This window comes from Strix uralensis, chromosome 5, assembly GCF_047716275.1.
Source record: "Strix uralensis isolate ZFMK-TIS-50842 chromosome 5, bStrUra1, whole genome shotgun sequence".
NCBI lineage: Eukaryota > Metazoa > Chordata > Aves > Strigiformes > Strigidae > Strix > Strix uralensis.
Window position 1 is genome coordinate 86,115,333 of NC_133976.1, and position 24,536 is coordinate 86,139,868.

At 44.5% G+C, this 24,536-nt stretch overlaps 1 protein-coding gene across 1 annotated transcript in view; it reads right to left on the reverse strand.

The window, feature by feature from the left end:
* The window catches only part of BORCS5 (BLOC-1 related complex subunit 5), a 76,938-nt gene extending 52,930 nt beyond the window's left edge, over window positions 1–24,008 (reverse strand). The window contains exons 1-2 of the mRNA XM_074872082.1: window positions 23,847–24,008; window positions 23,076–23,219 (exon numbers count right to left, since the gene is read on the reverse strand). Of these exons, the coding sequence (XP_074728183.1) occupies window positions 23,076–23,219; window positions 23,847–23,904 (202 nt within the window). The 5' untranslated portion in view covers window positions 23,905–24,008. The remainder of the gene's footprint in view (window positions 1–23,075; window positions 23,220–23,846) is intronic.
* Window positions 24,009–24,536: the final 528 nt, after the last annotated feature.

Genomic DNA, 24,536 nt, shown 5'->3' on the forward strand with positions numbered 1-24,536 from the left:
TCCTACAACACACATCGAGCTGCCGCCCAAGACATCGGAGATGCTTTCGCTACTAGGATAACACAAAGGGTTGCAGCTTGTGGAAAGGGGCCTTTATTTTAGGGCTGTTTAAAGATATTATTACAACTGAGTATCCAAAAGGCAATGGATCCCAGTATCACTCATTACTCTTGAAAACAGTAGCAGTTACTTTTAAAAGTAAGCTTGTAGACACAAGTCTTTTAAAAATCTCTTTCTAAAAGGAAGGTACATGTCTAGCTAGCAACAAGGTTACCTCTACTATCTAAACAGCCAGAACTAGATAAGCTACAGAGTCTTGGTCCATCTGCTCTAGCGCATCAAAGATTATCCAGCAGTGTTTTACCTAACCTACCCCAAACATTAAAAATAGGCACGCATACAGTCACACATATATGTATATATATGTACGTGTATACACACACACCCCCCTAAAATGCCAACATCCACAAATAAGAACATTAAGCGGCGATATGTCAAGGGTCTGTACGTTTTTTCACTTAAGAAACATGCTTCTCGATACAGAACAGCTTTCTAACACAAACCTACAGTTATTATCCCAAAGCAGGGGGCACAGGAGTTAAGCACAAACCCCTCCATAAAGGTTTAAAAAAAAAATCCATTAGCTACAGCATCACCCTTAGAGTTCATGAGTAACTACATAACAAGAAGATGCCTGAGGGCAAGTATATTTAATATCATGCCAAACTCCTTCATGACATCTCAGGACAGCAGAGCTCTCTAGGGCTACAGCTATTAACTGCCTTCTACATTGTAAGAGCAAAGAACCAAATCTAATCACTCTTTCTTCCTTTTTAGTTTTGGACAGTGTGCCTTCCTGGATAGAAGCGACCACCTCCATATCTTTACACTGCCACTTCACATGAGGATGGGAATGTAAGACATCCCCTTGAACTAAACCCTGTGTGTTACAATTTGTTAACGCCTACCTACACTCAGGCAACAATGTCTTTAAAACCTTGCAATCTTGGATGGAATCATCCTGCTGTGAGGTCTTTCTAGTGAAGACACAACAGCGTCCTTCCAAAGACAAGGACACTCAAGAGCTCTTCCTATCTCAACTCTGAATCAAAAGATGCTGTGGTGTAACTCGAGGCCATTTGGAACATCAGGGCCTATTGTTAAGTGAGTCTTTTGCTTCATTGGCATCACAGGGCATATAGTTAAAAGAAGAGTAAGGCAAAAAAAACCCCCCACATTAGCATTGTCACTTGTCTTACTGCTTTCTAATATACAGAAGTCCTGATGATCCATTTCTACGTAATGCTAAGTATTTATGAAAACCAAAACCAGCTACTGAACTTTTCTGCTTTTCTATTAAGCAGAATGACATTGTCAGAAACCTCAGGTCTTGTTTCAAAGGCTCACTGTTGAAACCAAAGCCAAAAAAAACCCAAACCCACCAAAACCTAACAATGAACCTAATCTGGTAAGAAATTATCTGTTTTGACTCAAAATATCAGCAAAACTGTGGGCTTTAGGCCAGTGTAAAGTAGCACTTTTAGAATAGCACACCTCCATTCCCTGACTTGTTTTACAATAGCAATACCTGCACCAGCACCTGCGAGGGAGCAGCCCAGGAGAAGACAACCTGGCTCCTCCAGCAGCAGCAGCCCTGGCTTTGAGTGTCCCTGGAACTACAGGAAGCTCCACAGGGAGCAGTTGCTCTTCCACCACTACACATCCTGAAGCAAAGTATTATTTTAAGGATAAGGGTCTTCAGGTAGGCACGATCTAAAACGTCACTGTGAAGAAAAAAAAAATAGAAAGGAAAAAACACATGTGAACACAGGAGTGGTTTTGATTCTTTGGCCCTTATGGATTCAAAGAGTGTTTATTCTTTTTGAAAAAAAAAAATAGACAAACAAGAGTTGAAGTTTAGTGAGATACACCACTATTTTAAGGTCATTCATTACAGTTCCTGTGGAAGAATTAAAAATTTTTTTTCAGGTTTAAAATTTTCTTATCCCTGTGTTTCATGACCAACATTTTGGCTGGAACAAGTCTAGTTCTAGTTGTTAAATGAACAAAATTAGATATTAGTTAGGTACAGCAGATTCCAAACTTTTATAACTGAGGCTCAAGGGAAAAAAAAAGGCATTTGCATACAGCTAGTCTAAGTGAGCATATCCTGGCTTAATTTCAGGAGAAAATGTCCCACAGCTGAGAATGTAAAGTAGGATAGCAATAGCTCTGAGCAAAATACCAACAGTTAATGAAATAGCACTTAAGTTGTCACCAGTAGAACTCTTGTCCCTCCCTTAAATTACACTGACACAGTTTTAAACAGACAATAGAGTAGATGGCGCAGTGAGTTTGTGACTAGAGACATTACCTTATTTTACCATTACGCAGAGGGAGTGGAAATGTACTTACAGCATAGTTGACAGCAGTATGTTAAGGCATATTGCAGCTAGGGCTTTGGCATGGATTTCTTCCCTTGTGCTCAAAAAGGGGATCCAGTCCCCTTCTCCGTTGCCTCCCACCCCATCCTAGTTTTGGGTTTTTTGCTGTGCTTGCTCCACCACAGCATGGCACGAGGCACGTGGCTAACTGTGGCTCAGGAGAGGGCAATCCATCTGCTCCTCAACCTATCTGCTGCTTGGTGGCTTCGCAGGAAACCGTCCCAGTGCACCTGGAGAGTTGCTCCTGTCGCAGATGCTCTCCAGAAACTGCCCTATTAATGAGGGGAGTGAAGCAAGCTGGGGGGGAGGGGGATTAAAAGTAAATATTACTGTTGAGTGAAAGCAGTCGAAGCACACCGATGAATACACACACTAGGTTTGCTCATGGAAAATGCCCATTTGTCAAATGCTTTGGAGAAATTTATCTATTACATTAAAGTTCTGGGAAAAAGTTGTCTAAGTCTTTATGTAAGCACGTGTAATGCTATTACACTGAGGTCCAAAGACTTTTTACCATATAGCTGAAAGAAAAGTGAAATCATTCTAATTTTCACTATAAACAGCTGCCCACAAGTACCAAGTATGTACTTGGTTTGCAGCCTGATATATTAAGCTGAATGTAGAGACTGAGTAACGCCCGTTTGGGCACTGGTAAATATAGGGCTAAAGCCAATCCCCCCTCCCAGCCCCCATCCTACTTAGACACTGGCTCCACCTATACCTAATATGAGTAATAATAATAATAAAATATACAACTTGACTTTAATTTCAAGAAACATCCCAGTAACTAGTCTGACACAACAAAAACATTAAGTGTACCATAACACACTTAATTTAGCACTTTATCTGTTAGTTTAGCCCCCCTCAACCATCTCATGCCTGAGCAATGCCTCTGCTTCTGAGAATTCACATAACTAGAAAATCTCTTTTTATTTTTTAAACTGAATGCCATCAAACCAAATCCCTTCATTTTCATGCAAGGGTGCATTTGTGGCTCCATTTTGTGAAGGATGTATTTTAAAGGGGAAGAAACTGGTGTGGTGGGCCACAGGAGGAGAAAAACACTTGAGAAGAGGTCACATTTATTTTGTTCTCACGTGCACAGAGACTTCAGTCAAAGAGAGGAACCCACACACAGCACAAGTTTCATTTAAGGCATGGTAGTACAGACTAGAAGCTGGAGAAAGGCAGAGGAGAGAGATATTTTTGTGGTTTTCAACTGCATAGAAAATAAAATTAAATAAATCTTACTGATATTCAGGGCTTGAACAACACAATAATACACTCTTATCTTGATTTCACTGTATCTTATTTTGATAAGTGAGAAAAATAAGCCTAACAATCTCAATAATAAAGAGGCAGTTTATCACAGTATAGTCTGTGATTGGCCTTCTGAAAAAATTCAGTAGGGTCCAAAGTTAGAAGTAGTACAGAGTTTGTTTTCCTGTTAAGCCCCTTGAGTTAAGAGATAAGGGAGGTGGAAAATCAGAAGCATCAAAACAGTTTCTAAACAAAAAGTTTGTGAACAGTCTCAGCACTTTTTATCTTTTTCAACCTCAGTTCTCTCTGATGGCTGCTTTCCAAAGAAAAGATCAATTCTGCTTTTGGGGGGGGGGGGGGGGGGGGGGGGGGGAAACAAACAAAACAAATCATTAGCTTAGCCTGTTTTGTTCACCCTGCTTTTGGAAAAATCACTAAACCAAACAGGGATTCAAAGAGCAGAATACCAAATATTTGTACAGAAAGCCGCAGAGGTGCAAGTCCGGCGGTGCAGCCAAGACAGCCGGACCTCCGCTCCTGTCACTGCGTCACCACCCAGAGCCGCCCCACAGCCGCCCTCCCACCCTGCTCCACGCTTCCGAGAGGGGAAGCTGGTCAGCAAAAGAGAGGGGTAAATCCAGACGGGACACTTCATGGGAAACCCGAGCGCCTCAATAAATTCTGTGCACGTTATCTTTTCCACATCAAGTCCAGAACCTAATTTGTTAGCGTGCTCATCTTAAAACCAGCAAGAGAAGTGTCTCCTCAGTTCTGAAGTACCTAGCTGGGACAGCTGGCTTGAACCAGCATGGTGCCAGATGTTTCCAGATGGAAATCTCTGTGATGGATTTATGGTGAATGACATAGCAACCGCAGCCGTAAGCCTGTACGCTCCGGCGTTACTCAACCGCATGAGGCTGCGGCTCCACAACTGGTAAAGCTGATCTCAGCTGGCCCTGCTGTGACCTTGCTCCACAACCCATGAGATTTCTCCCCATGCCAGACCCAGTGCCTGCCAGATCCCATGATGAGCCAATTCAAGTTCCTTGCCTGCCAGAAGCATTTTCCCTTTTTTATTTCCCAGATAACTCCTTGGTTACGCTGATCACCCTATTTTTCTTTCATCTTAAAATTGCATTTACAAGGAACAGATAGTAGAGATGAGTCACCCTTGACCACTGGTTAAATATTAATTGATTAGCAATCGGAAAACAAACATCCTCAGTTTCTCCCTTTTCTCCAAAAGTATACCTGATCTGTCAATATTTAACAATTTCTCCCTTTTCTTTTGTCCTGTATGCAATATCCTTATCTCTCCCTGTTGCACATTGACTGTGATGGCACACATGAGCACAGCCCATTGTTAGCCAACTCACTCAACCAATTTTCTATATCTTTACTGAGGGATCAACCTTTTTCACATCAGTTCTCCATATCTAACTCACTCCCATCGATTCACTGCACAGGAAAACTACTCTATTTTAATTTAGATTTTAAATAGTTGATGCAATCAAAACTTTAACCTGCACCATTGTAGATGCTTTCTTCTGCGAGCTGAGGTGGTACAAAGGTAGACTCAACACCACGATTTTCTTTGCACGGCTGAGAGCTATGACATGAAAAATAAATCTACTCTTCCCACATTTGCCCCATCGTCTGGCACTAAAAGTTAGGCTGTGTCTTCACATACTTCATCCAGATACAGACGCAAACATTGGCAACAAAAGTAATTGGATTCAAATTCTAATACAGGCAGTTGGCATTTCAAATAAAGAACGAGAAGTCTAAAACACCACTGCAGCTCAGTGATCAGTTGATGTACTAGAGACCAGCAGACAAAAGAAGTAATTTATGTACCCCAGTGATTAATCCACAAAACCATGCAATGTTTGTGTGGTAACCAACTTTTGGACCCACTTCTTATCTCACCTGTTGGATGTTACCACAGTCATGCAATTTTAAAAAGCCCTCCAGAGAAACACACTTCAGGCAAATAGCTTTAACCAGCAGGGCAGGAGGGGTTTTGTTTGTTTTGGTTGGTTTTTTTTTTAAATGCTTTTACACTTTTGGTCCAAATTTCTTAAGATGAGAAAACCCATGTCTTTCAAAACCAAAAATATTCAGGGTAATATATTTAAAAAGCTGATTTGAAACTTAAGGCCAACATCACAGAAAACTTCTGCCTTCCAGGTTCAACATAGCCCTTGTCTCCCTCCACCATTGCCTAAGCCAGGTATATTGGGATGTTTAAAACAGAAGAATCACGTAAAACAGATTTTCCAAAATGTGTCCAAATCCATTCTTGACAACTGACAGCTCGTCAGCCTCTGCATTTTACATCAGAAGTCTGTCAATTTTTGTTTCCAACAGCACCTTTGACATCTGATACGCTGATTTATTGACATGCTAGTCTTCATTAAACATTAAGTGCTATGACATCCACTTCAGTACTGATCAAATTCTGTATTTACTACAGTTGTAACAGTTACAACCTAGTGAATACAAGACTTAGGTTTCTACCAAGTTCCTCAGCAGCCTCCCAAATTTTCTAAACTTTTAGCAAACAGATTTTGAAGTACTTCACGTGCCCATTTCAACATGAGTGACAGTCAACACCTTCCCCTTCCCATCAGCAATGCACCTTTACAGGTCTATGAAATTGTTACACACAGAACATGACTGCGTGAGCCTTATACTTCCGAACTTAAAAAAAGCAACGGCAAAAAACCACCACCCAGTCGAAGCACAGATCTAACTTAAGATTTTAATTAGAGTTTTGTAGTAGCAGGGTCTTTCACATAGATGGTACTTTCACATGAATACCCCAGAGCACCACCAGATAATTTTTAAAAGCAAGACACCCAAAACCCCTGTTGTTCCAAGTAGTAGCACAGCAACAGTTTATAAGGTCACAGGGAACAGTAACCTCTTTTATAGCAGAAGAAACACATTTTTGCACAAAACTTCACTAATAACTATCATTAGCTTTGTTGGTCACAAAGATACCAACAGATACTCCCAATACCCAGATATTAAAGACAGAACACTTGATAACTAAGCAAGGACAGACAGAAGCATCACATTCATCTCTTAACACAGGACCATGGGTAGGAAGCATATCTACATAACGGTGCTTTGCTGGCAGCTAGGTATTATGAGAGATTGAAATAAATTAATATGACATTTTATTCTTCTCTTTTTGTTGGGTCATCGGATAAGAAGCCTTAATATCGCACAGTATCTGCATACAATTTATCCAAGCCAGAATCACAGTTAGTTTAATTAGACTCATGGCGTGAAAAAATAAATAAATAAATAAAATCAAACCAGCCATTTGGACCCTTGAAATGATTACAACTTGAAACTAATTTAATATGTGAACCGAAGTTTGACTTTTATCTCCTGTTGCAAGCAAATTCCAACTGTCTGCAGTGGTACTTACTCATAGGACGCTGCATTTGTTACCAGGCTTCTTGTTTTACTGATAAGACATCAAAGACAACATGGACAAAAACCCCATGGCTTTGCACTTTTTGTAACTTCTCTGTTGCCAGGTTGCAGCAAAAGGCCAAATCGCCCACAAAATTTGAAGCCGCAGCCAAACCCCCTTCCCCCTCCGAAGCAGGGCCCCGCAGCACCTCACGTGCTAGGTTGGCCAAAGTGAATCCACGCTAGCACCTCAAGTCTCTGGACCAGCCTGTGTCAGCAAAAAGCAGAGGTGCTGTCAATTCCTTTTTAAAGCTCCACTGGGCTTCTGGCTCCAAAGACGACAAAGCTGTGTGTGAAATTTAAATTCATCTCTGATAAAACAGCAATTTTGTTTCTGCCACCCATACAGCCAGGCACACTTCAGAGCTTGGGAATGATTTCAGTTAACCAAAAAAAAAAAAAACCAACTTCTATGCAAACATTCAAGAAAAGAAATAAAGCCTCTCATCTCAACAACCTCAGTGACTAATGCATGCTTCCTTACTGCTTTCTCTACCACAGAATATAAAATCAGATGGATAACTAAGAAAATGTAGAACAGTGGAGAATTTCAAACTATTGCAATGAAAGCAACTCAGCCACCACCCCAACTGACCCCAAATTTCAGTTAATACTGAAACTGGTGATAAGACCCCTCAATGGGAGGCAACAAAACCAAGAGTAAGTATTGTACTCTAAATTGTCCTGTTTGTATAAATGTGTAAATGCAAACATGTATTTCCATTCCAATCATCTGCTTTTTGCTACTTGCATATCAGAGAAAAACAAGGATGTAAAGCAGCATGTGTTACTTAAGAAGTTCCATCTCCAGTATCTCTTCCACTTCCTATTAGAGATAAAAATTCTGTTTACTCAGATGAAATCAAGACCTAACAATTAAAAAAAAAATAAAAATCAAGCTTTCTCTTTAGGTTCAGGCTTTGATTAGCTGACAGAAATCCTCCAAGACTGCTAGTACAAAGAATGAGAACTGATAAAACCCTGGTTTTGCCCATTCTCCTCCTCAGCTGGCTGAACACCCCTGACCCATTCCTTGCAAAGAGAGATCAGTCTGCACCAAGAGTGTCAGCAGTGCCTTTCCAGTCGTTTTATTTGTGATTGGTATCATATCGAAAGAACATTTTAGAACATAAGCAATTTTATTTAAAACTTGTGAAATGTATCACCAGAATAATATGTACTGTAGTACCTTGTTTCTTGGAGCGCATCACACCATCTTCTCGGTCTCACCAAGAACTAAAAGTGAAGAGTTACTCACTGAAACACAGGCAGATGAAAGTTATTATGTTTTTTGAAGTCTCTTGATCACTATGACTTATAATTTCCTGATCCACAAGATCACACCTTCCAGGGAGCTCTTTGGAAACTGCCACAACTGCAAGTGGTACCTGCAGTGCAGGGAACTCGAGGTCATCTTCCAGCTACACACCACAAGCATAGAGAAGGTGAAGTATAACAAGGTTCACAGCCCAGGGGCAGCCACAGAAACATCCTGTCCTTGAAGGATTGCCTGTACACACAGGAAAAAATCCACCACGATAAGGACATAACACAGTAAAAACGTAGTAAGAAGAGATGAGCAGTTGTGAGAGTCAGGTAACATCTGAAAAATAAAGGGACTCTTCAGGAGAAGGGTCTTCCTCAGCACTCTGCTGCTGGTTTAATTTGAAACATGGCTTCCCATCCCTCGTAGCTGGCACATAAATTTAGAGAGAGTCTGCAGAAACAATGAATTTCAAACAAGGAAACTCGGACTCCAGTAACTTTATACCAAAGTCCAAGTGTCAGCAATCTCGCTTTGAACAGCGAGATCAGGGGGAGAATAGGCATGAGCAATTCTGCATGGTGTCTCACTGAAAACAAGTTTAGGCAAGCGTTAAGGTTGCCTATATTGGCGTTTTAATTTTTAAAAAATCGTTATATGCAAATAGGTTATAGCCTCAAGTTCCTGGTGGGTGCCAACACCTTCCCAAGCACCAAAAGGTTTAGACAGCGTATAGTGAAGGATATTACTCTGCAGATGATGTCCAGATGTTTTCATACACACCTCCCATTAACTCATTAATGAAAAGAGAACCACATAAATCCCTTGCAAAGTCAAAGGGCTTTTACCAGCATGATAGGCCCGAGACAAGATACCTTAATGACATTTCCAAGGCAACAGAGATGAAGGTTCAAGACATTCCCCTTCCACAGTCCCTCTCCTAAGAAATAACTTGGAAATTAGCAAAGCATTGGATCTTAAACTGAACAGACATATCAAATGTGTTAATTTACATGCGATTAGCCATATCCCACACACTAGGAAGGTGGGGTAAAAGGCTGGAAGTTTAGGCCATCACTTAACAGATGCGTAATTTCTTCCCCTTTTCTCATTTCACCTCTCTCCCCTCACCCACTAAGCTAAAGGGTCTCAGTTCATACCACATTGTGCACTCTTGCAGCAACACTGGTTTGCAGGGCTGGTGAACCAGAAAAAAGATCTGATTGAGCTGAACATTTTTGAGCTGGGGTTTGGGGGAAGGAGAGGGTGTTACAATCATCTTCTAGACATGTCAGTTCCCCAGTTCCATTCCCTATGGTGGATGGACATTCTTCCCAGCACAGTGGGCCACTGGGGAAAAACTTACTATGCACCTGTATCTGGGGATGAGAACACCTCACTTTTCAACACACCTAATCAAAATGGTGTTGCCAAGAAAATATCATTAAAGTCCACGTTACAGAGGGTGTACTGATCAATAGCCATGGACAGGAGCTGAACCTCAAGTGCTTCCATCTGAATTACTGCTGATCTGTACTTTCATTTTCTTACCATACGCGCTTAGAAAACCCCTCATCTCAAGAACTGAAACTAAGTAGTACACAAGATTTTTATTTTTCAAGATCATAAAGACTTCTGAAAGACTCAGCTGAAGATCTGTGCACCACCTCCTCCTCCCAGACCCAGTGCTGTTTCAGCCTGTAGTCACCTCTCAGTTAAGCACTGTGGCTCAGCTCACAGAGCCAGTCAGAGAGGGACCTGGGGGGGTTGATTGATAGCCAGCTGAACATGAGCCAGCAGTGTGCCCAGGTGGCCAAGAAGGCCAATGGCATCCTGGCTTGTATAAGAAATAGTGTGGCCAGCAGGGACAGGGAAGGGATCTTACCCCTGGACTCTGCACTAGTGAGGCTGCACCTCGATGACTGGGTTCAGTTTTGGGCCCCTCACTCCAAAAAGGCCATTGAATGACTCGAGCGTGTCCAGAGAAGGGCAACGGAGCTGGTGCAGGGTCTGGAGCACAGGTCTGATGGGGAGCGGCTGAGGGAACTGGGGGGGTTTAGTGTGGAGAAGAGGAGGCTGAGGGGAGACCTCATGGCCCTCTCCAACTCCCTGAAAGGAGGGTGCAGAGAGGGGGGATGAGTCTCTTGAGCCAAGGAACAAGCGCCAGGACAAGAGGGAAAGGCCTCAAGCTGTGCCAGGGAAGGTTTAGACTAGGTATTAGGAAGCATTTCTTTGCAGAAAGGGTTGTTGGGCGTTGGAATGGGCTGCCCAGGGAGGTGGTGGAGTCCCCATCCCTGGAGGGGTTTAAGAGTTGGGTCGACATAGCGCTGAGGGATCTGGTGTAGTTGGGAACTGTCGGTGCTAGGTTAATGGTTGGACTAGATGATCTTCAAGGTCCTTTCCAACCTAGATGATTCTGTAATTCTGTGATTCACAGGTCCAGCTGGTCCCAAATCCAGATTTCCAGCAAGGCCACCAAGACCTCGGTCACTTGGCACAGCGAATGCCAATAGAACACAATGGTTCATGAAAAGAGTTTGAAGAGAAAGCAGTTTCCAACGTGCTGTTTCAGCAAGGTTTCCTTTTCAATCACATCTACTACTCCTTTTGTATTCCAGTGACACCCTGTGGCAGTTACCTAGACTGCAATCTTTCCAAGTCCCAAGGGCTACAGGGGTAAAGAACGGCAAATCAGAAAACAGAGAAAGGACATTGCAGCACTGAGCTGAAGGATTGCTGCTGCACTTCATCACTCCCGAGGCATAAAATGCACAGATTTCTCTTGCACAGCTGAGTGAGTTACTAGAAGTCTGCAACGCCATCCCCTCGACCCCCCCAGCACAGCTCAGCAGGCAGATCCAAAGGCAGTAGTCCACCTGCCCTTGGGCCCCACACATCCCTGCCAGGCTGATGTAACATGGTGGAAAGAATCTAGTTTTACTGACTGAGCTTCTCAGGTCTTTTACTGCGCGTCGCACTCTGATATTTCTGTCTGCACAAGTTACACAAGTGAACTTCTAAGGAATATCCCAACTTTATTAATCAGAGGACTGCAGCCTCCGATCATAAAGTCCCAATTTTCACTGCATTAGAACAGACCCACCTACCATTTCAACAGTGTAATTTCTATATGCACCAGCTACAGAAAGGAAAAAAACACCAGCACACAAGTGAATTCAAACAGCAGCCTAGTATTAACAGCTCGATGTCCCAGTGGAGAGCAGTGACGAGTGGTGTCCTCTCAGGGGTTGGAGTTGGGACTGGCGCTGTTTAACATCTTTGTTGGTGACATGGACAGTGGGATCAAGTGCACTCTCAGCAAGTTCCCCGCTGACACCGAGCTCTGTGTGGTGCGGCCAACATGCTGGAGGGAAGGGATCCATCCAGAGGGACCTGGACAGGCTGGAGAGGTGGGACGTGCAAACCTCATGGAGTTCAACAAGGCCAAGTGCAAGGTCCTGCCCATGGGTCAGGGCAATCCCAAGCACAAATCCAGGCTGGGCGAGGAGTGGATTGAGAGCAGCCCCAATGAGAAGGACTTGGGGGTATCAGTGGATGGAAAACTGACTGTGAGCCAGCAATGTGCGCTCGCAGCCCAGAAAGCCAACCGTGTCCTGGGCTGCATTGTGTGGCCAGCAGGTCAAGGGAGGGGATTCTCCCCCTCTGCTCCACTCTCGTGAGACCCCCCTGTAGTGCTGTGTCCAGCTCTGGGGGCACCAACACCAGAAGGACACGGACCTGCTCAGGCAGGTCCAGAGGAGGCCACAAAGATGATCAGGGGGCTGGAGCACCTCCCCTGTGAGGACAGGCTGAGAGAATTGGGGGGGTTTGGCTGAAGAAGAGAAGGCTCCCGGGAGACCTTAGAGCGGCCTCCCAGTACGTAAAGGAGCTACAGGAAATTTGGGGAGGGACTTTTTATAAGGGCATGTAGCGATAGGACGAGGGGTAATGGTTTTAGACTGAAAGAGGGGAGATTTAGATTAGATCTAAGGAAGAAATTCTTCACTGTGAGAGTGGTGAGACACTGGAAGAGGCTGCCCAGAGCAACCTGTGGCTGCCCCCTCCCTGGAAGGGTTCAAGGCCAGGTTGGACGGGGCTTTGGGCAACCTGGGCTAGTGGAAGGTGTCACTGCCCGTGGCAGGGCGGTAGAACTAGATGAGCTTTAAGGTCCCTTCCAACCCAAACCATTCTATGATTCTATGATTTTTACTGTTTGCTCTTAACTTCATCAAAAAAATACCTCTCGTAACACCATGTGCACTTACTTTTGCCCTTCAACTCTTCACCATGTGAAAAACATATAGTACCTCAAATCAGCTCAAAGTGGATCTCTAATACAAGAGTCAGGCAGGCTGGAGATATTGCACTGCATGACATTTTACATTTAATGAACACATCAAGGCCAACCAGGACATATCATGTGTCTTCTCTAAAATTATGTACCAGAATTACAGTTAGTAAACATTCTGGAACATGAGAGAAGTAGATGTGTGCAACAGAGGTAAAAGTACCCAGGGATCTCAACCACTCACACACAGACAAGAAGAAAACTTCAAACAAAAAACTCCACAAGCATCTAAGACGTCAGCCCACAAAAGGCACTTGCATCACTGCAGTGCAATCTTCAGAACTTCTGAAGTGTCTTAAGATTGCTGGAAGATAGAGTTTCCACCATTAAAAAAAATAAAAATCAATCTCCCCAGACACTAAAATCCTGCTACAGAGTATGCCAAGGATGACCACAGTTTTATGAAGGCTGAGTAGTATCTCAGCAGCAGTTCTCTCATGCCAAAGGCTGTCTGAAGCCCTTTATCTCAGTATGTGTGACATTGGAATACCCAAAAGGGAAGTGGAACCAGAAAAGGGGGAGAGCTAGAGTGAAGGAAAAAGTGTGGATCCTGGTCTCCAATCTCTTCTTCTGAGCTACAAGTGCTTTCCAGCTTGTGGTTACTTAATACAGAATGTATAAACAGACAGGTGAGCACAAAACCTCTAAGGATATTCCCATCTTCTGAACAACCAAGTCCCTTGTGGATGTAGCTTAGGGGTGGAAGGGTGGTAGAACTGTCAACAATCTTATTGGGCAACTTTCTACACTGTCTCCAGAACATGTTTATTACTGATTGAACTTCAAACATCAACCTTAGCATTCTACCATATGAACTTAAACTATACAGAAACACACACTGTTTTGAGGGGAAAAAAAAAAAATAAAATCTTTGCTCTGCTGGAACTGACAGAAGCTTTGCCTTCAACTTCAGCAAAGTTGCAATTTCACCCTGAACACCCATTATCAAAACAAACCATTGCTTTAGAGCATGTGCATCTGCTCCTGCCCCTTACACTTGACTGATGTAGTCCCTTCTCTGACCATCATCTCAGCGTGACGTAGGTTCCAAGTTGTACAGCACACCAGCAGAGTGGTACTTGTGCACAACTACAAGACAGCAAGTCCACTTCCTACTAAACATTACTACTAGTAATTTTCTTACTATTGCAATTGAAAAGCGTTCTCTCCAGCTGATCATCTGCATCTCAGCATTCAATATGTAATCTGCAATTGTGCATCTCCTGGTTTATGTATGCAAGGTGCTGACAGCTAAGCCAAGCGTACCATGATCAGCCCCACATGGAAAAATAGAGGGAATATTACAGAATTCAGTATGTCAAACCTCACTGTTCAAGAGAAATGAACCACAAAACTCCCTATTTTCCTTTTTGTTAAGCTGCCCTAAGGAAGGAACAGAGGCAGATCAAATTTGATGCTAAACTTCAAGGTTTTATAACAATGGCCTTGCTGATCTCTGCTTTATTGTTTGCTTGTCGATCTCATCTTACACAGTTATACAGAGAGAACATGGTTAAGCTAAGCTCCCACCATGTTGCTTCAATAACAAGGTTTAGGGCTTGGGCAGACTTGTTTTTTCACTTCTACCTTAATAACTTTATCGTTATATGATTTTAGTAAGTCAAACTCTTAATTAGAAAAGGGAGGGTAGTATCTACACATACGACTTTCTGGAATCTGCTTTTTATTCTGCTAACAGTGTCTGGGCAGAGAAATAAAGAGAAGAGTAGAGCTTTTGAATGATGTGGTGTTACAGAAAGTGCAGTTAACTGCAGACAGGCAGTAGATACAGAAGTATCCATTCCTCCTTTACTTAACTGAATCAGCACCCATAGGAAAAAAAATAAATATCAAGGACTAGGGCTTAGGGTGTAATAACTTACACTGTGCCTGTTGATCAATCATAATCTTTCTCAATAAATTGATTGGTCTAAAATCAAATAATCTTCTGGACTTTGATAAACTTATCAACAGCCTTATATGAAACAGAAACATTCATTTTTCAAAAGCAATGCATTGCAACATTGCTGCTGGTCTAGCAGCAAGACACAAGCATTCCAGAAAGAGCAGGCAAGCAAAAGAACATTAACAGGGGGCCAAGCAGCATCACAAGAAGTAAACTATACATGTACAGTTTGTATGTACAGAAAATGCAGACTATATACACATCACTTGTAGGTATTGCATATACATACTATATATAGCATGTATGTATAGCGTATGCACACATACACGTGCATATATAAATATATTTTAAAGCAAACAGCATTCAAAGTTCAGACATATATTGATAGGTACAATTTAGAAAAAGAAAAAACTGTTGGCACATGAGCATGTTGGTGCATCTTCAGCCTTTCAGTGTGGGGGGACAAAAAAATTATTTAAATGTCCTGCCACCACACACAACTACAGGTCGGTACCGGGGATGAATGAGGTTTAACAGCATAGTGCACTTGGCTGATGCTTTCCGTCAGTCAGCCACACACCCACTGGGAAGTATAGAGCTCACTGGTCTTTGCTGGGAAGGCACCTGGAAGAAAGTGTGGCAAGCAACGGGGCTCTAGAGTAGGGACTTCAGGCCAGAATGCTTTCAAGTTACTTCTTTTGTGAGTTTGCTGGGGTTTTTCTTGGAGAACGGGTGGGAGTTTTAGGGATGCAGCGAACAGCTCAGAAGCTTTTTTAGACTTTTTTTCATTCCTGTTTTCTATTGACAGTTTCACCAATTCCTAATGGCAGGCCTGTCCTGGAGGTAACGGCAAAGTGACCTTTGGCACGTCTAGCTCAATTACGTCTTATGATTTATTTTAGATTTTCAACACCAGAAGGTAGGGAAGTAAGACTTCTTCATAACTGAGATGACCACTGATGATGGTAACAGAGAAATCTGTTGTATTTATAAACAGAGAGATTCCTCATTAAAGTGCTGTTTCAAATACGTAACTGCCACCCATCCTTTCTTCTGAGACAGCAGACATTTCTCATTAAGTCAGGTATTTTGTTTCAGCATCCACAACCTTTTCCTGTGCATCGCTATCTGAACATGTCTACATTGCTCATTGCCATAGTGACTAAAGACACTAAAATTTTCTGTCCACATGTCAGTTTCCCTCAGGAATTCGGTCACCACTCCAAGGTCCCATCCCTTCCCTGATCATCAGATGCTTCAGTCCCAGCATGACAGACAGGTCCCAGACATAAAATTCTTGTTTCGCTGCATCCCAGTCTCCAACATGTAACACAGCAGTCCCTATCTAGTAAACACAAATACTTCATGATACTAATGGCTGGAAGAATACAGCAAAAGTGAAAGGAGCAGTAGTATCACAGTGGCCAGTTAAAGAGGAGAGAACCAAACTAATAGCACCAGGAGGGAGCTTCCGTTAGGTCCCCTCCTCTTTCTCCAACCCCATCCAGCTTGCAGAGAGGAAACTTTACAGACTTTAGTCCACTGAGTAACATTTGCAATATCCCTAGAGGAGTAGTCTTGGAGAGTAATCACTCCAAATATCTATCTCTCTAAATACACACTTATACACTCACGTGTATGTGTATATATCCTACACACACATTTCTAACAGGACCGTTTCTTTGCATGCAATTTTCACTGACATAAAACATCAGGTTCAACAGAAGGATATACATCAGGGAAAGATACCCACAGACACAGCAAACGTGGAAAGCAGGAAGAGAAATTTCACTCGTCCTTTAGTCACAGACTCAACCAAGTCTTATGAGCAAGTCTTAACTTATGAGCAAGACAATAATGCTGAATAAAAGTACACAAATATGAAGGAGAGAGGGAGAAGAAAAAAAAAAAAAATCTATCCAGATCTAGATGCCTGAAATCCTTTAAGAACTCAGAAAAAAGTTCTGTAAGTGCTTTCCCATCACAAGCTTACTCTTGTCCTAGAAAGATTTATCCACGACCCTCCAGTAGAGCACACTAGCTACTACACCTTATCAGTCAGATGCATCTGATTTCCAATCTCCTCTTGACATAAAGAGATCACACCTTCTGCAAACATTTGTAATTACACTATATATTTAGGATGTTATAAATAATTATTTTCATTTCACCTTAACCAGTTAATAGTAATTTCAAGGTACACTGGCCAACATGCAAGTACTCCTCATCAAAGTGTGTGGCGAAACTATAAGCCAGGACATGGTTAACTCCTCACCACATGGTATTTTTCCTCAGCCCATTTTCTAATCTATCCAAAGGGTAGCTGCACCCCAAGAGCTGTACAGGTCAGCTGGAGAGCTCTGTCACAGAAGCTCTGTAAAGGTAAAGGTAAAGGAAGGAGAATCTGCAAGTGACTTGCGATGACCACCAAAGCTTACTCACAAGATGGTGGGGAGGAGCCATACATGCCTGAGGAGGTGAAGACAGGAGTCACAGCTATTAGGCTCAGCAGAAGTTGGAGCTCAAGGGTAGTCACCCAGGAAAGAGGAAGCCAGGCTAATCATCTAGGCAGATATGCTCACACTCGTTCTGTCTATCTGCCAATACACAATTTATACAGAATCACAGGATCATCTCGGTTGGAAAAGACCTTGAAGATCCTCCAGTCCAACCATGAACCTCACACTGACCGTTCTCAACTCCACCAGATCCCTCAGCGCTGGGTCAACCTGACTCTTCAACCCCTCCAGGGATGGGGACTCCCCCACTGCCCTGGGCAGCCCATTCCAACGCCCAACAACCCCTTCTGCAAAGAAATACTTCCTAAGAGCCAGTCTGACCCTGCCCTGGCGCAGCTTGAGGCCATTCCCTCTTGTCCTGGTGCTTGTTCCTTGGGTCAAGAGACTCATCCCCTCCTCTCTGCACCCTCCTTTCAGGGAGTTGTAGAGGGTGATGAGGTCTCAATGAACTTCAGTGAACAGTACATACCACTTACGCTCAGTACTCAGTACCACTTACGCCTCCAAGGGATGCTACCACCATATTGGCAACCACTTCCTCCAAATGAGGAGGGAAGGACAAAGAAAATGGCAGCAAAAAAGAATTCCCAGCATTTACAGGGGACTTTCTGGTTACCAGAAGTTTGTTTCAAGTTACTGCAGGTGTTGTTTTAGTTACAGGCTAACTGTTATACACAAGACCCACCTAGAGGAAGGTCACAATCCCCCTGCACTGCCACCCTGAGAACAGCCCTGACAGTCCACAGCACAGGCCTTCAAACCAAAGACATCAAAAAAGCATCTGCCATCAGCTGAGCAGGAGCCAGAGGGCATCTGCCCAGCACACAGAACAGATTTCATTTCATAAGGCACCTAAGGTACCATCTGGGAAGGAATTTGTTTTCCTAAATTTTGAAAAAGATGTTGTCCCTTGTGAAGTATAATCATCATCAGCAGAAAACAGTCCGTCACCTTGGAAGAACCGAAAACATTAAAGTAAGAGGAAACAAAGCACAACTGCAACACATAGCTAAAATGGAGGGCCCCACATGCAGAGCTAGTTTCTAGCCAGATGCAAACTCATAGTAAATGTGTTCAGGAACCATTGTTTCGGGCAGACAAGCCAGGAATATCTCAAGAAGACATCTTTTATGAGGGTGGCATCATATGAGAGCTTGTGGATGCCCCACCATGGGAGGTGTTCAAGACCAGGGTGGACGGGGCTTTGAGCGACCTGATCTAGTGGAAGATGCCCCTGCCCGTGGCAGGGGGGTTGGACCAGATGAGCTTTAAAGGTCACTTCTGACCCAAACCATTCTACGGTTCTATGATTCCATTCTAGACTTCATTCCTCTCAAACTTCTATTTTAAATACATGCCTGGAAGAAGCATTGCTGCTTGGAAATCTTTTGGTCACCATCACACAGACCAGTCCTTCTTTGATGTACCCTTTTGTATCTTGAGTTTCCAAAACAAATGACCAACCTGACATGAGATACTGTCAGAAACCACTGATGTAGCCTAGAACCTATTTGTGACACAGTTTCTGCCAAGTACTTAAGAAGTAACAAGCCTCTTCTAATACAAACTTTGGAACCTTTTGCTTTTCATTTAACCCACTGGCAATTAACGTTAAATCATTTTTCCTGCAAGAAAACACAGTCACAAATGGGTATCAATTACACTGACCTCCTTCAAAAAGACCCACAAGATTTAGCGTGTTTTACGAAATCTAGAGCATGCCACTTACAAGACAGTTGCCCAAAACAGAACCCCAGACACACACACTCCAACCTCACCCATGTCCTGCTCCCCTTCTCAGAACTAATCAGTCAAGGAAAGCAAGAGTGTCTGTCTCAACCCATTTTAATTTGATTGTTAAATTAACACATACACCTGTCAAAGTTCTTGTTCCTACTAACAAGTTCCCAATGTTTTGTTTGCCTTAGGTCTTGCTGACCTTGGCAGGGAATAGGAATTAGATTTGTAGTTGGATGACTAGTTCTCAAACAGTTTCTCCTATATTACTAACACGCACCAATAAGTCCTTTATAAGTATCCATCTTTTTTTGTTTACCATAACACTTCACTGCTACCAGAAGGACAGATTTCAATCCTTCTTGAGGCTCGAGAGAGATGCTGATACCCTCTGGAAGAATGCAATGAGCATTCTGTTTTCACAACACAAACTTAAAACCTAAACACCCTTTTCAAAAGCTTTTGGGAAGCTTTGTAACCATGTTTCATTCCTCACCCCACCCATCTTGCTTTAATTACCAAGAAAAACGGCATAGAAAAATAACCAACAGAATATTCACCCTTTGCTTTTCAATCTTGTCCACTGCTTCCTCACTTAACTGTGGTCATTAATCATTCCTAATTAGTGCTCTTGTTTTCAGATTGCCCCACCTGTTGGTAAAGGTGCTCTGAATCCTGTCTCTTGCCAGCAGTCCTCAATCCTCAAAGAGGATCCCCTGGTCATACGAGACAAATCCCTTGTCAGACCTGATACTTTACAGATCTAGTTAAGAGCCTTTCTGAGAGAAACCCCACACTGTAGTACCGTATCAACCTTCCATAGCCACGACCACACAGAAAATTGCATTTTTAGGCTTTTTTCCAAACACCTTCATAAGATGGGACTGCTTTGTTCATAAGCTACAAAAGTATCACCATTTTGGATTACTCCGAGATGACTGATTTTATACACAGCTGGTGATGACTTCGTGCTATGAACAGACTTTAAGAACCAGGGACACTGAACAGAAAGAAGCTTCATTTTCATGCAAATATACTCAGGAAGCCACACAAAGGAAAGAAATGGCACAACATTTTGTTGTGTATCGCTTACATAGAGGTCTCTACAGGGAATGCTTGCAACCTGGGAGACTTCCTCTGTTGCTCCCAGGAGTATAGATTATAAACTGTCCACCCTGCTTAAAAAAAAAAAAAAAAAAAAAAAAAGTCTTGTTTCGTCAAGGAGAGAAGTTCCCTGATAGCATTTCTAATAGAAGGTATTTTATGTTCAAGAAAAAAAAAAATGCAAACACCCCAAATATATAGCAGTTTCTGGAGAACAACAATCAGGCACCTCACTCCCAGGTGTAGCCCCTAAGAGTAGTTTTTCTCTCCTCTCAGTTGAACATGCAGTCTCTTCATGACCATGTGTTTCCCCAGTCTACCAGTTTAACTATTAGGCTTCTTCTGAGACTTAAAAGCAAAATAAAACACCTTGGTTTTGCTTAGCCAAGGAGAAACTGAGAAGAAGCTCACAAGGGTTATGAGTTCACGTCTTCAGCTCTTCAAGCTGTGATGTGAACTCCAAGCTCACAAGACACAAGGTTTTAGGATTAACTCCCAAAAGATCTCTAATACCCTTCTTCATCCATTCCAGGAACATGATCTTGCATGTGAAGAATACATAGAAGGGACCAGTCCAAAACAGAACAGCTTCTCGCGCCAGCCTGTGGCAGATCTGGGGTCTCCTAAGACTCAACTTACTCAACAGAGCACCCTGCTTTCTGTAGCGAGCACAAGTATCACAGTCGTGCTGTTCAAGTAATAACAAGTAGTTGAGGCTGAAAAAGCTGTTCACAAAAGTAAACTTGATGACGCCTGCAATACTCTTGAGCAGTCACCAGATGTCACCGCATCTCAAGAGATTCGGAGGGAAACTCTTGGCAGGCCAAGTGACAGAAATGGAAAAGGTTTCTATCGTACCTAGACAGGTTCAGGGCCGAAGTAAGAGCAGCAAAAGCAACTCAGTGACCGAGACGACTTCCCAAACAACTTAACGCATGCATGTTTAGGAGTTAAAGGACCTGGACAGGCCATCTAAGGCAGTGCCTTCCAACCTTCCTATCTCAGCCATGTGGCTGCTGCTCTCTCTCTTCTTTCTCACTGCCTACCTCAAGCTTTGCATCCTTGCTCCTCAACTACCCATACAGCAACACCACCTCTGGAAGCCATCACCAGTCCCATCTCCCAGGACTTCCATAGCTCTTACACAACCCAGGTTTGCTCACCACAGTTGGAGGCTGGGTGGAACTGAAACTCTTCATCATCGCACTCTTACGCATACACAACAACCACGGTGCCAGCTGTTAATGCATCTTCTAAATTCGGTCTCTCAGATTGAAACTTCCTTATTTCTTTTGCAGATTTGGGTTCCAGCATTCATACTGCAAACTGACACTGGCAAGATACTGGTTCTGCCTTTTGTTGGAGGCAGGGCTCAGGCAAGGTATGCTCTGCCCACAGGTCAACATCAGCAATCCCACAGTCCATTCTAAAATGGCAGTGAAAGCATCAGGAATAAATCAGACAGATTTCTACATCAGCCTCTGTAAAGTTCAAGGAAAATAAAAAAAGGTATAACTAGCACACACACTTTCTTTCCTTGGTCAAGAGGGACTGCAGTACCAGCCCCAAAAATATTCATATTTACTTTTCTCCTACTTAGTGGCCTCCCCATCTTTCTGTCCCTTCTGCTAGAAACGTTAGTTAGTGCTGTGCACACCTAGACCCCTATCAAGCAGTACCCAATAAAATGCCAAATAATTGGCCCGATGGACTATCATAGTGTCCAGAAGGTCTAGTTGTGTTCCAGGGTCCTCATGCAGTAGACACACACACACAAAAAAAGAAAAAAAGTAAAGAGTTCCTAGCCAAAAAGTCTAAAAGTGGTGTTATGTTACCTCTAGTGATGCCTGCAGGGCAAAGTGGCTGCCACATCTTCCCAGCAGCCAGGCATGAATCAGTGACAGTCAGACCAGTAGTACCTAAACCCTCGGCTGTGCAAGACTACATCATTTCTTCCAGTAGCAGGGAGAGCTAAACATCGCAGGTCCTTCCTCTCTGTCATAGCAGGCCTACGACGCATGAGCAAGTGCTGCAGCCAACATACACATGCATAGCAGGCCTTGAATTTTCAAAAAAAACATTGGCTCACTGAGTGTCCACTACAGAGCACATTCACACAAGTTTGCTGACCCACACTGGTCCAGGGAGAGGAGCCCAGGAGCAGGCTGCTTTTACCAAATAAATTCGTGCAGGCTGCTCCAAGCATCTTCCTTCCTAAGGGACTTTCAGATACTAAGACACGGTGCAGTCTCCAGAAAGAGGTAGCTGGAAGCCAGGCCACAAAATGCACAAACAGTTTTTGTAAACTGTAGGCTTGACAAGTCTGATTTAAATCTTCGTTTGCCTTTGAACAGAATAGGAGGAACAAAGAATGGGTGCTGGGGAAGAAAGAAAAAAAGACTGGGAAGAAAAAACTTTAAAAAGACACAGTGGGGATTTAAGAAGTCCACTGATATAAAGGGATGTTGTCAACACAGGGCTGAAGGACTCACGCAAGCCTCAGCCCACACACCCCCTACCCCAAAGAACAAGAACAAAATCCGCTCTAGGTTGGAAACCCCCACAAGATATCTTGATTTCCAGCAACTGGATCCATACACAGGTAGCTATGACTCCAAGAGAGCAACGCAGAGATGTATTTAAGAGCCTAGAGGAAAACTAGAGACTGCAGCCCATTACATATTAGAATGTAACGCAGCATCTCTCATCAACCAGTAGTACAGGGCAAGCTGGTGTGCTTGGAGCTTTCCTGGCTCCACAGCAGATGGTTTCACTGCAGAGTACATGACTAGCACACCTCTAAACCAGTTCACCCACCATTTAGAAGGCTGGGAATAATTACTAAAGAACAAAAGAAAGTAAGGTTTAAAACAAGAGGGGTAGTGAAAAATGTGGACAGAAACATGAACTTCAGTAGAAACCTCAGGATACACAAAGCACAAACTCCATTAGGTACCAAAAAAAAAAAGAGGTCTTTAAAAGCAGAGGAAGAACAAATGCTTACCTTTCAAAAGGGGTTGGAAAGTTGGAATTTCCTGCAGTTTTATGACATCTGGATCATTGCTGACATTCCGGGAGGACTGCGTTCCTGGGGCTACCACCACAATGTCATCCATTTTTGCTCGTTGCTTGGCTGGCGATGGAGATGCTGGAAGGATACAGGAGGGAAAGGGAACAATCAAATAGGCAGATTCCATCAGAATTCAACCCTAAGTGAATGTTGCTATGTTTAACAGTACAGGTACATTTTCTATAATATAAACGCATTATGGAGACAGCTGAAGAACTCTAAGCTCTCCTCTCACTCTCTCTCTGAAAATGGGTAACGTTCAGCACAAGTTTTTTTCAAAATCAGGCTGATTTTGACACCCACGTACCACTGACGTGGGTCCTCCTGGTTCCTCTCCCCTGAGCTCCCTCCCGCACCCCGCCAGCGGGACACCGGCCCTCACCCGGGCTGTGGGGTGCGCCCACCCCGCCGGCTCTGCCTCCCCCCACCCGGCGGGGACCCCCCTCGCCGCCATCCCTCCTTCCCTCCCTCCCCAGGGGAAGGGCCGCGCCGCCGCAAACCGTTCTCTTCTGGCCGGCAGCCGCCCCCGTCGCGCCAGGCCCCGGCAGCGGGGCCGCCGCAGACCCCCACGCCCCGCCCGAGGGCACCCCCGGCGCGCCCGGGGGCCGGCGAACCCGGCTCCCGGGGCCCGCTCCTGGGGCCCGCGCCCGCCCGGCCGCCGCCCCGCTCCCCTCCCGGCCGCCCCGGGCCGCGGCGGGCACCGACCTGAGGCGCTGGGCTCGCCCAGGCGGCTCTCGGCCTCCGCGCTCTGCTCCGCTCCCATGGCGGCGGCCCCGCCACCGGCCTCCGCCGCCTCCTGCAGCGCGGGGGGCAGCGCCGCTGCCGCGGCCGCCACCGCCGGGGCTTCCGGCTGCGCCGGCCGGCGTCTGCGCCCGGGTCACGGGCAGGCCCCGCCCGGCGCGGCAGGGCACGGCGGGCGGGCGGAGCTCCGCTTACGGGCCGGGGAGCGGAGGGGATGGCGAAGGGGATGGTGGCTGTGAGAGCAGAGGGGATGGCGGCAGGGATGGCGTGAGGGTGGAGGGGATGGTGGGTGTGAGGGCAGAGGGGATGGAAGCTGTGAGGGTGGAGGGGATGGCAAAGGGCATGATGGCAGGTGTGAGGGTGGAGGGGATGGCAAAAGGAATGGCGGGTGTGAGGGCAGAGGGGATGTGGCAGGGATGGCGGGTGTGAGGGCAGAGGGGATGGTGGGAATGAGGGCAGAGGGGATGTGGCAGGGATGGCGGGAATGAGGGCAGAGGGGATGTGGCAGGGATGGCGGGTGTGAGGGCAGAGGGGATGGTGGGAATGAGGGCAGAGGGGATGTGGCAGGGATGGCGGGAATGAGGGCAGAGGGGATGTGGCAGGGATGGCGGGTGTGAGGGCAGAGGGGATGGTGGGAATGAGGGCAGAGGGGAT